This window comes from Semicossyphus pulcher, unplaced genomic scaffold (genome assembly GCF_022749685.1).
Source record: "Semicossyphus pulcher isolate SPU_LCO1_2020_fin unplaced genomic scaffold, fSemPul1.0.p SCAF_2, whole genome shotgun sequence".
In the NCBI taxonomy this organism is placed as follows: Eukaryota; Metazoa; Chordata; class Actinopteri; order Labriformes; family Labridae; genus Semicossyphus; species Semicossyphus pulcher.
The window spans coordinates 12,107,107-12,120,368 of record NW_027211693.1 but is presented as its reverse complement, the minus strand read 5'-3'; the positions used below and the strand labels follow the sequence as shown (position 1 = coordinate 12,120,368).

At 45.4% G+C, this 13,262-nt stretch overlaps 1 protein-coding gene across 1 annotated transcript; it reads right to left on the bottom strand.

Annotated features, from left to right (window-relative positions):
• Positions 1-11,522: 11,522 nt before the first annotated feature.
• Positions 11,523-12,313, bottom strand: LOC138598493 (uncharacterized; the record flags this gene model as incomplete). The annotated part of the gene is made up of 2 exons (XM_069670287.1): positions 11,523-11,857; positions 11,980-12,313. Coding segments are annotated over 2 exons (669 nt in total), but the record flags the coding sequence as incomplete, so codon positions are not given.
• Between the last annotated feature and the right edge of the window lie 949 nt (positions 12,314-13,262).

Here is a 13,262-nt window from a genome sequence, read left to right as displayed (position 1 = left end):
TTCCTTCAACCAATCAACCGCAGTTGTCCCGCCCTCACAGGTGCAATAACACTTCACAACTGTGTCCACATACCCTAAACGTCTCTGCACATACCTGTTGCAATTACCTAATGATTGTCAGGCCTGGACTAAAATGAGGACTCAGATGCAGAGGATATCACGTACAAGCACACTTTATTGATTTCTGATCCTTTTTGAAGAGTGACAAACAATTGGGCTATGAAAAACTCCCTAAATAACTAAGTCCTGGCAAGATAACTCGCGGAAGATAAAACTTCCTAAATAGGAAAATCTCCAGTAAAAGGAGAGACAAAAAACACACTAGAAACAGGGAAGATCCTAAAACATAAATCGCTCCCGTAGGAGGAAAACAAAAGCTAGACTAAAAATCAAAACGCTCCCGAAGGAGGAAAACCAAAACTACTGATCAACGGGACAAAAGAAAAAGGCTCACCTAAAAAGGAGGCTCTACAACTATCTAATACTAATTAAACACAAATTCGCTCCAAAAGGGAGGAAAGAAAACAGTTTACAAAATAACACAAAATCGATGCTAAACTAGAAAACTTTAACAAACGAAAAAATCACTCTCAAAGGAGGAAACAGAAAACAACTTACGTGGCGTAGCAAAAAACTCTTGGCAAAACCGACTGTGACTGTGGATAAGGGCTTGGGTGCACGGACAAGGACGAAACACTTTGGCAAAAGACAAAGGGGAGACGCAGACTATAAGCACATGAGGGTAGTGGGGAACAGGTGGAAACAATCAGGGATCAGGGGAGACAATCAGACCGGTGACACATGAGGAAGGGCAAGTGACCTGAAACGAGAGGAGAGTCAGGTTTCAAAATAAAACAGGAAGTTACGAGACAAAAATCCAAGACAAGACAAACCTCACCGCGGTGTGACAGTAGCCCCCCCTCTAGGGCCGACTCCTGACGGCCCAGGCTGGTCCCTGTGGAAGTCCGTGATTAGTGTAGAGTCGACAACGTAGCGAGACGAAACCCACTGCCTCTCCTCAGGACCATATCCTACCCAGTCCACCAAATACTGTTTACCTCGGCCCCGGTTGCGAACCACCAGCAACTGCTTGACCTTGTACACCGGACCGTCTTCTATCACTTCTGGGGGCGGCGGAGGGGCAGCGGCTGGGACCATTGGACTCTCCTTGACGGGCTTGACCCGGCTTACGTGGAAGGTCGGGTGAACACGGAGGGATCGGGGCAGACGAAGGCGAACTGCTGCAGGACCAGTGAGCTTGGTGATGGGAAACGGACCCACGAACCGCGGAGCCAGCTTCTTGGAAGGGACTTTGAGGTGTAGATCATTGGCGGAGAGCCACACTCTCTGTCCTGGCTGGTAGGCGGGGGCGGGCCGTCTCTTGCGGTCCGCAGTTTTCTTGACCCGGTCCCCTTGGCGAATCAATACCTGCTTGGCGGCTGCCCAGATGCGGTGGCAGCGGCGAACCATGGCATGGGCGGAGGGTACAGACACCTCCAGCTCGTTGTCTGCGAAAACAGGGGGCTGGTAACCAAACACACACTTGAACGGTGAAATACCTGTGGCCGAGGTGGGCAGTAGGTTGTGGGCATACTCGACCCAGACCAGGTGTTTGCTCCATGTCGAGGGGTTCTGAGAGACCAGACACCGGAGGCCAGTTTCCAGTTGCTGGTTGAGGCGTTCGGTCTGGCCGTTGGCCTCTGGGTGATAACCCGAGGTCAGGCTGGCCTTAGCTCCGATGAGCCGGCAGAACTCCCTCCAGAACCGGGAGACGAACTGGGGGCCCCGGTCTGAGACAATGTCTTTGGGAAATCCGTGAACCTTAAAAACATTGATAATCATGATCTCCGCCGTTTCTTTGGCGGAGGGCAGTTTTGGCAGAGCAATGAATCTAGCCATCTTGGAAAATCTGTCCACCACTGTGAGAACAGTGGTGTTACCTTGAGAGACCGGAAGCCCCGTGACGAAGGCCACCGAGATGTCGGACCACGGTCTGGAGGGGATGGGAAGTGGCTGCAAGAGACCCATGCGTGACCCGGAGGACGTCTTGTTTCGGGCGCAGACCGAACATGCCTCTACGTACTCCCGGACCTCCGGCTCCATGGAGGGCCACCAGAACCTCCGGGAGATAACGAACATCGTTCTTCGAACTCCCGGATGGCAGGAAAGCAGCGAGGTGTGGGCCCAGTGGATCACCTGTGGGCGCAAATCAACCGGGACAAACAAACGATTCTCTGGGCACCCACTAGGTGACGGAGCCTCACCATTAGCCTGCTTAACCTCATTTTCTATCTGCCAAGTCAGTGCTCCAACCACACAGGTAAGTGGGAGGATCGTTTCTGGGTCCTTGGCAACAGGCTCGGGGTCGAAGAGACGAGACAGGGCGTCTGGCTTGACGTTTCGGGACCCCGGCCTGTATGAGAGAGAAAAAGAGAATCGGTTAAAAAATAGCGCCCACCTGGCCTGGCGAGAATTGAGTCTTTTGGCTTTCTTGATGTATTCTAGATTCTTATGATCTGTCCAGACAATGAATGGATGGTCAGCCCCCTCGAGCCAGTGTCTCCACTCCTCCAGAGCGAGTTTGACCGCCAGCAACTCCCGGTTACCAACGTCGTAGTTCCGCTCCGCCTTGGATAGCCGCCGTGATAGGAAGGCACAAGGATGCATCTTACCATCCTGCTCTGCCCGCTGTGAGAGGATGGCCCCGACCCCTTCGTTGGAGGCGTCCACCTCTACCACGAACTGTCGTCGAGGGTCTGGCAGGGTGAGGATGGGAGCCGAGGTAAAGCGATGCTTGAGGATACGAAAAGCAGCATCAGCTTCTGGAGACCAGTGGAACTGCACCTGTGTGGAGGTAAGAGCATGGAGAGGAGCAGCTATTGCGCTAAAGCCTCTGATGAACCGCCTGTAAAAGTTAGCAAACCCAAGGAACTGCTGAACCTTTTTGCGGCTATCAGGTGTAGGCCACTCGACCACAGCGCTAATTTTAGCCGGGTCCATCTGCACTCTTCCAGGAGCTACAATGAAGCCCAGGAAGGAGACAGTGTCGGCATGGAATTCACTCTTTTCTGCTTTGACATAGAGTTTGTTTTCTAGCAGTCTTTTCAATACCTGAGTTACATGGTCTTGGTGTTTATTCAGGTCAGGGGAGTAGATAAGTATATCATCCAGATAAACATACACAAAATGGTCAAGAAAGTCTCTTAGCACCTCATTAATCATGGCCTGGAACACGGCAGGAGCATTTGTGAGGCCAAAAGGCATGACTTTGTACTCATAGTGCCCACTAGGGGTATTAAACCCGGTCTTCCACTCGTCACCTTCTCTTATCCGCACCAAGTGATAGGCGTTGCGAAGATCCAACTTGGTGAAGACCTTGGCCTGTTGGAGCTGGTCAAACACAGATGACATAAGAGGGAGTGGGTAGCGGTTCTTTATAGTTATGTCATTGAGTGGGCTGTAGTCAATACAGGGTCTTAGGGAGCCATCCTTCTTGCCCACAAAGAAGAAACCGGCTCCGGCTGGTGATGATGAGGGGCGAATCAGCCCTGCTTTCAGGGAGGTTTCGATATACTCCCGCATGGCCCCCCTCTCTGGCCCAGAAACCGCGTACAGGCGGTCTTTGGGAATGGTGGAGCTTGGAATCAGCTCAATGGCACAGTCATAGGGTCGGTGAGGAGGGAGTGATAGGGCTTTGGTTTTGTTAAAAACCTCTTTGAGGTGGTGGTAGCAGGAAGGCACGGAGCTCAGGTCCGGGTAATTGGGATCTGTGGCGGGATTAACAGAGACCAAATTAATGCCTGTGACTTCCTCCTCCCGAACCGAGAGGTTCAGACAGTCGTTCACACAGTCCCCTCCCCAGCCCAGGATCTCTCCTGTTCTCCAATTTATATGGGGATTGTGACGATATAACCATGGCTGTCCCAAAATTAGAGTCTGTGAAGGTGACTTGAATACATAAAAACGAATGTTCTCCTGGTGACTGTTAATGCACAATTTGAGAGGTGCTGTGATATGTGTGATCGTGAAAAGTTCCTGTCCATTAAGGGCTTTAGCTCTGATGGGCTTAGCTAAAAGTTCCGTGTTAAGGCCCAGCTGTTCTGCTAGTTCCCAGTCCATCAAGCTTTCATCAGCCCCCGAGTCTATGAGCGCCTTGAGTTCAGTGGTGGTGTGGTGCATTACCTGGACTGTCGTGAGAGTACGTGAGGTGATGCCTGAAACTTTAAATTCACTCACCACCATGGTCCTTTTGGCAGTGCAGGTGGCGACGAGATGACCGGGTTCACCGCAGTAGAAGCAGCGGCCCTCCTGTAGACGTCTCCGTCGCTCCTCGGGTGTTAGTCGTGCTCTTCCCAGCTGCATGGGCTCTCCCTCTCCTTCTGGAGGGGGATACTGACGCTGCTCTGGCGGTGATCGACGGGTGGTCGACCATCCTGGTGCTTGAGTGCGTAGGGGTCTCTCCATCGTTGTGGGTCTCGTGATGCGTTGCTGCCTGAGTTGGCGGGTTCGGTTGTCCGTCCGGATTGCGAGTGCGATGAGTGAGTCGAGATCCGTGGGTAGGTCCAAGGGGACCAGAAGGTCTTGGATAGGAGCTGCCAGCCCCTTCAGAAACACGTCGTATAAGGCCGTAGAATTCCAGCCACTCTCCGCCGACAAAGTGCGGAAATGGATGGCGTAGTCACATACGGAGTCGCTGCCCTGTTTCAGCCCGCTCAGCTCCCGAGCCTTTTCCCGGTCGGTCGTTACCGGGTCGAAAGTCTTCTGCAGCGCCGTTTCAAACTCGGTGAGGGATCTGCAAACTGGCGAATCTCGGGCCCACTCTGCCGAGGCCCATGCCTTGGCTCTTCCGGCAAGGTGGGAAATCATGAATGCAATCTTGGATCGGTCAGTGGGAAAAGCATGGGGGTTTAGTTCATAATGTATGGAGCAGTCTATAAGAAATGTTTTACATAACCCCAGTTCACCAGAGAATCGCGCTGGTGGGGCTAATTTACATCCTGCTCCAACGACCGGCACAGTCGGGACGGGAATCACGGGTGTAGCAGCCGCTACTACCGGAGGCTCAGGTGCTGTAGTCGTCTGCACTAGATGATCGTGCAGGCCCTGAAGTTGTGATGAGAGAAGCCCCATCTGGGAAGCCATGGCGGTCTGGAATTCCTCCTGACGGGAGAGCCGGGCTTCTTGGGCTCGCAGGGCTGCTGTGAGCTGTTCTATCCCTGCTGAGTCCATACTGGCCAAAGTGTAATGTCAGGCCTGGACTAAAATGAGGACTCAGATGCAGAGGATATCACGTACAAGCACACTTTATTGATTTCTGATCCTTTTTGAAGAGTGACAAACAATTGGGCTATGAAAAACTCCCTAAATAACTAAGTCCTGGCAAGATAACTCGCGGAAGATAAAACTTCCTAAATAGGAAAATCTCCAGTAAAAGGAGAGACAAAAAACACACTAGAAACAGGGAAGATCCTAAAACATAAATCGCTCCCGTAGGAGGAAAACAAAAGCTAGACTAAAAATCAAAACGCTCCCGAAGGAGGAAAACCAAAACTACTGATCAACGGGACAAAAGAAAAAGGCTCACCTAAAAAGGAGGCTCTACAACTATCTAATACTAATTAAACACAAATTCGCTCCAAAAGGGAGGAAAGAAAACAGTTTACAAAATAACACAAAATCGATGCTAAACTAGAAAACTTTAACAAACGAAAAAATCACTCTCAAAGGAGGAAACAGAAAACAACTTACGTGGCGTAGCAAAAAACTCTTGGCAAAACCGACTGTGACTGTGGATAAGGGCTTGGGTGCACGGACAAGGACGAAACACTTTGGCAAAAGACAAAGGGGAGACGCAGACTATAAGCACATGAGGGTAGTGGGGAACAGGTGGAAACAATCAGGGATCAGGGGAGACAATCAGACCGGTGACACATGAGGAAGGGCAAGTGACCTGAAACGAGAGGAGAGTCAGGTTTCAAAATAAAACAGGAAGTTACGAGACAAAAATCCAAGACAAGACAAACCTCACCGCGGTGTGACAATGATCGCCTTTTCCCCCATCATGCCTGTGTGTGCTGTCCCCGGGTGCACATCTACCACTGGGATGACAATGTGTCATTCTTTTATTTTGTAACACTTGGAGAAGCAGCAGTGTTTCCGCTACTTACATTTAGTGAATTGTTTCAGCCGCTGCTTCAGAAATTGTAATTAAACGACTCTTTGATTTCAGCTTCAAATCAACGATCGTCCATCCTCTCCTCATTGAGGAAGAGCACTGAAATAGTGAACTCGCGAAGTCTTGGCAACCAAATAAACAACAGCGGACCAGTTTACTTCTAACGGCAAAAGAGGGTCCGCTACGCATCGCTGTCATGGCATATATATGCAGTTCTAATATGCAGTGTAAACAATGCACGTGCCCATATCAGCTGTGCGCTCAGTATCAAACTTTCAGCTCCCTGGCGATCTCCCTCCAGCGAGCTGCACAATATTATACTGAAATGAGGAGATATTGTCTCTCTAACTCCGTACGTCCGGACTGTAAATGCATTGATTGTTGCGGTTTATAAAGCTTGTAAAAGCTGATGTCATTTGGTAACGATCAATCGTTTGGATCGCTACGTCATTAATAACGTCCCTTGTGCACACGCGGCTCACGTGCGGTGAGAACTGAATTGCCAAAGAGAAGAGAGTGACTTAATTAAACAGACTGCTGATGAAGACAGTCAACACAGCAGCCAGAGAGACAGACAGAAGTGGGGGTGGCTGGGGGGCGGGTTGAGAGGTGCAGGTGTGTTGGGGGACTGAAGCCAAGTGTTCAGATTAAAGAAGTTTGTGATTTAAAACTTAATGAGGTGAAGAAGAAAGTACAATTAAAGTTTCTAGGTAAGAAATAACCATCTAGAAAGAGGGTAAGTCTACATGTGATCACAGAAATCATTGATATATGAGATTAATTGAAATCAATTGATTACAAAACCTGTAATTAATTAGATTCATTTTTTTAATCACCTGACAGCAATAGTTTTGATATGACGTGCACATGCGCACATACCTGGGTGGTACAACAAACCCTCTACCCTGCTGCTAAAAAAAATCCTAGAGGAAACACTGCTTCCCCATGCGCCATTGTTGTGTTGACAGTTGCCATGAGAACGCGGACAGGCGGACCCCTCACTCAGAATTTGTGGATGCTTTATGACACACTCAGCTCTGATATCATATATGCATTTTTGCTATTTCAAGCCGAGTTTCCAGGGCCTTTAAAGCACCTACAATGGGCATGTGAGTATCAGAACTGGATCACGGAGCAATGGAAGAAGGTGGCCTGGTCTGAAGAATCTTTTTTTCTCTTACATCATGTTGGCCAGGTGTGTGTGCGTCGCTTACCTGGGGAAGACATGGCACGAGGATGCACTATGGGAAGAAGGCAAGCTGGCAGAGGTAGTATGATGCTTTGGGCAATGTTATGACCTCAGGTCCTGTTATTCATGTGGATGTGACTTTTACCTGTACCACCTACCTAAACATTGTTGCAGACCAGTACACCTCTTCATGGAAACATGTTCCCTAATGGCAGTGGCCTCTTTCAGCAGGATCATGCGCCCTGCCACACTGCAAACATGGTTCAGGAATGGTTTGAGGAACATGACAACAAGTTCAAGGTGTTGACCCGGCCTCCAAATTCCCCAAATCTCAATCCAATCGAGCATCTGTGGGATGTGCTGGACAAACAAGTCCGATCACCCCCACATCGCAACAGGACTTAAAGGATCTGCTGAGAAAGTCTTACCACAGTTGATAATTAAATGACTATTACTGAACAAACTGTTGGACATTATGGACAATGCCAGCCACCCTCTGCACACCGTCATCAGCAACCAGAGGAGCCTGTTCAGTGAGAGACTGCTCCTTCCAAAGTGCAGGACTAACCGACTGAAGAACTCCTTTGTCCCTCATGCCATCAGGCTGTACAACTCCACACTTAGAGGGAGGAGGTAACAGGGACAGACTCTCTCACAAGCGGTAGCCACTAATTCACCTCACAAAGTTAATAGTAGTTATCTTCTTTTATTCAATAGTAATATTTATTTATTTCTCAAAGGGTCATATGTGCAATAAAAATCTGTCAATGTGCAATAATCTCTCACCACAGTGCAATAACCTAATACCACAGTGCAATAACCTAATTTAGTTTAATCGAACTAAATACCATGTCAATTACCCACTGTTTACTTGTATATTTTCTAAGAGTGTATATTTTATATATTTTGTTATCTAATTTTGTACTTTATATATATATATATATATCGATAGATATATATATTTTGATCTTTATTTTTTACCCTCTGTGTGCTGATTCTTTCCTATTGTATTGTACTGTATAAGCTGCTGGAGACTGAATTTCCCAGAGGGAGTCATCCCAAAGGGATCAATAAAGTTGAGTCTAAGTCTAAGTCTAAGTCATGTCTCCCTCCTGTTTGTCGGCCCCCCATGGTAGCAACTTTTCAATCACAGGTGGCCAGGCCGTAAAACATAACCTACATTATTGTCAATTTTACTGTGAATGGGACCATATTTACAAAATGAACATCATGCAGTCCTTAAAAGTCTTGAAACTAGCAACTGAGGCCAGAGTCCCAATTGGAAAATGTTTAATGAGGTAAAAATCAATCAAAAAGTTGGGGCTTTGGCAGTTCACAGGTACTTAACTGGCACCTGTCTGGCTGTCAGTCCACACCATAGACTGTATGATGGATGTAGCCACCATGTGAGGTCACACATTGGTTTGTCAACTGGCTTTTTGAAGAGTTTGGCATATTGCCCGTCGCCATGTTGGGTTTCTGTAGCCAAAAATGACCATATATGGAAGAGAGGGTGGATCTGGAGAGTAGCGAGGGGTTGGCAAACTCCACGTCATTAAACCTATAGTCTACACCTCCAGCTAATTCTGACTTATTAGCTAGTTAGTCATCGTGCTTCCCACAGAATGACAATCTTTTTGATTTGGTTGGTGCTGGAGTTGTTTATCACTTAAGAAGCTAAGAAAGCTTATAGCTCAAACGCACACTTCTGTGGTGAGAGGGCAGTGGGCTGTTATACTTAAAATAACCGGTCCAGCCATCACAACGGTCCACCATCCTCTGGGGGAAAACCAAACAACAATCCTGACTCCCATGCAGGAGCCACAAAAAATGAATCAATGTAGAACAAACACTGACAGAGCGAACATGTCATGTAATGGTGAGCACAGAAATAGATAGCTGCTAATTCGGCTCACGTTTAATAAAATAATACTAGAATTTCACGAACCAAAAAAGCTGGACCACCGACTTCTTGGGGGTCAGCTAGTATAGCTAACCACAAAGCAAGCCATTTTATTTGTTCAACATTTGCATGAAAAAAAACCCAAAAGACACCAACAACACAAACAAGGTCAAAAGGTTAAGTTCAGTTTCTGAATTAGCTGAGTTGACACCTAGCACATAGTTTTTGTTGGGTACAACAAGGAACTGCAATTTTTTTGGCACTTCCATGTTGTCTTCATTTCTCAGCCACAAAGGTGTCTGCTTGGTCCAAACTTCCAAATTGAGAGAGTGTACAATGATTGCTCCCGGTGGCATACCCATCAGTGATGACCCGCCCACACAGTCACATCAGCAGGAAGAGCACAGTATACAGAGTTGTTAAACCATCCTTCTCTCAAAACTTCAGCAACTTTAATAGTGAAAAGATAGATTGTCGTTGTGTTTCAAAAGATGTGACCATACAGTTTATTGCAGATGAATATTAGTTCATGTTTTTTCTTTTTCATTTACATGCTGATTCACTGACAAGCTGGTGGTCCATCATTGCTCCAAGTGATGCACATTAGTACAGACTTTAGCAAGGATTCAAATCTTTTTCTGGATAATCAGACAAAGTTATTAAGGCACAAACTCACACTTTAAACACTTACAAAATAGAGTGAGATGGGGCCAGACAATTATTAGCACCAGTCCTGAAAGTTAAGCCCATCAAACATATCTGATTGTTTATCGCTGACGTTCAAAGTGCATTTCCTGTCACACAATTTCTTGTCATTATGAACCCTTCACACTCTCTGTGAAACATTTGGTTTGAATCAGAACTGCTTTTATTTGACCTTTCAATGCTATGACCTCTGGTATGCACTGGAAGATACCACGTCTTACTGGCCTAAACAAGAAGAAGACTTTACAGCCACGCTAGCAGCTCTGTGATTCTGCGCTTACACAGCGGTGCATAGAACTTATTCTTATTGTTGCCATTATGTCAGAAAAAAATAATGAAGCAGTTTGAGCCTTAAGTGTTATCATAGTTATCTTTATCATGATGCAAACTTTATACAAGAAATGCAGTCCATCAGTTCTGATTTCTAATACTAGCACAGCACAGTCATAAAAAAAGATAATTGCTAACAAATTAAACATGAAACAAAAAATTACACAATTATAAAATTAAGGATCTGAAAAGGGGGCGGCCTGATCAATAGATTTAATAACTGTACATCTTTTTCAAAAGTCTGCCTTATAAAGCAAAAGGTTGCGCGCACACACACACACACACACACACACACACACACACACACACACGCACACACACACACACACACACACACACACACACACACACACACACAAGGTATTCATACAATCAAAGGCAGATTTTACAGATTGAAACAAATATAATGTCAAAGATACACTGAACATTTTTAAGTTTATAAAAATAAATATTATCATTATGCTATGGTCACATGGTAGTTATAGTCTTCCAAAAAATAAATCTATCTATCTATCTTTGCATTAATGAGCAAATCCTTGCATTGTTTGGATTGTTAGTCTACACAAAAGTCCTGACATCGCTGTAGACAGTCTCTCCCTCGGCTGCTGTTACGTTCCTCTTCTTCTTCGTTCTCTCTGCTTTGCCAGTTCTCTTTGAAAAGGCTGGTGCAGAATAAACCAACATGTCCTCATTTCTCTGAGAAAATACACAGAAAAAGGTTGTGAGATGGAAGATGTATCCAAAATCTCTTCCAGTTTCATCTTTTCTTTATAGATCTTACCTGCTGACTTGGCTTCTCCGCACTGGCTGTTGCAGCATTTGCTGGCAGAGCAACAGCAGCTGTGTTAAAACAATCAAACCAAAGATGGAGAACGTTAATCTACACTAAGAGGCACAAAGTTCATATTTTGCTGAATACTGTTTGAGAAATTTTAATTACCGTTACAACATTTTGTCTTGATGGTATAAATCAGGAAGGCGATGACAATCAGACTTAAAGCCAAAGCAGCTGATAACAGAAATATAACTGTATTGATCTTCTTCATATGCTGCATGTCGTCTGCTGACAAATATAGAAAATACTGAGAGTTAGCAGGTTTTTGATGAGAAGAAAAAGTTTTGTGTCGCATCAATCCAATGGATTTAACCAGATTCTAAATTAATTATAATCAATGATTTGTATGAAATTCTAACTTACCTTCAATGTTAAGCTTTGTTCCTTTTCCAAACAGTATCTCTCCACATGTGGCCACAGCACAGTAATAAGTCCCGGCATCAGAGGAGCTGACGGTCTTCGAGAAGCTGGAGACACATTTCTGTGGAGAGCGAGCCTCAGGACTGTTCTCACATTCATCTGTTCTGTTTCCAAGAGTGTAAATGACACTGGGATGAGATTCATCTGATCCGGATCTGAACCAGAACACGCTGTGTTTTCCTGGACATGTTTTGTTGTCAGAGTCAGAGAGGAGTGAACACTGCAGAGTCACTGAGTCTCCTGGACGGACTGGATCAGAGGATAAGTCTTGAATGACGGCAGTGATGTCAGGTGCACGTCCTGAGAAATTCAAACGAGAATATAAACATGTTTTACTAGTTACAATTTATACATTGACACTTTCCTATTAATAATGTACAATTTAAACGAATATTAAAGTCTACCTGGTGTATTTTATTTACCTGTAACTGTCAGAAATGTTCCTTTCAAAAGGGTCATATTAAGTGTTCTTTGTTTAAAACAAAAGTAAAGTCCAGAATCACTGAGCTGTGTTTTACTGATAATCAGGACAAATGTTCCAGGCTCTTGTTTTGCTGTGATGCGAGGACTTTTGTTAACCTCGTTGGAGTCAAAGCTAAATGTTCCTCCCAAAACTTCAGGCAAGGCTCCAGAAACTAGCCTGATCCAAAATAAGTTTGGTGAATCCAAAGAGTCCTTGCGGGGACACGTCAGCTTCACATCATCTCCAGCACCAACAGTCTTTGTCTCAAAGTTCTTCTCGTCTGTGCATCCTGAAGAAAATAAAGAAATACATGTTGGTTATTAACAACCAGGAAATAAAATGTATGCCCTGTGCTGAACTTAAAATACATCTTGAACACATTTGAAAGTTTTACATATACTTACGACTCAGTCTGAGCATCAGAAGTAAAACAAAGACAGTCAGCATTTTGTTGTTAGTCCACTTCAGACAGCACTAACATTAGCATGTACGAGAAGATGACTGTCCTAGATATAATCATATCGAGTGGGAGGGAACAACTGCAGAGCATTTTGATTGGCCACTTGTTATGATGGTATTACACTGTATTACCACAGTGGAAAAAAATGTTCAAGCCTGAGCACATGAAACAATACAGGCAGCCAGCTTGTTTCATGTTTCGTGGTGAAGAGGAAACAGAGTTTCTATGGTCATCAAAGACACATTTTTATTCTGTATTTTCCATAGACTGTATTAAAGAAGAGCACATAGAGTTAACTCAGCCATTGGTATCTGAACTCTCCCTTTGAAGCCTCAGGTTTAGGATTTTGGCTGTCGCAATGTTGTTTTTTTGTAACCAGAAGCAAAAATATTTGGCCGACATGTGGATACACATTAGCCTCTTTCATACATGCATGGCACTCAAAAATTTTGCGACATTACCCAGGTGGCCAGCAAGAGAGATCAGAAATCTCTCGAACTTTTCACCTGGACTTTAAGCTGACTTTTTTCTGCAGTTCAGACACTGACAGGTGAACTGAATAACATTGATGATCTTGTTACAATGGCACCTGTCAGTGGGTGGCACTTGAAGCAAATGAAAATGATGTCGTCAAAGTTGATGTGTTGGAAGCAGGAAAAATGGGCAAGCGTAAGGATGTGAACGACTTTGACAAGGGCCAAATTGTGATGACTAAACGACTGGGTCAGAACATCTCCAGACCTGAAGATCTTGTGGGGTGTTCCTGGTCTGCTGTGGTCATG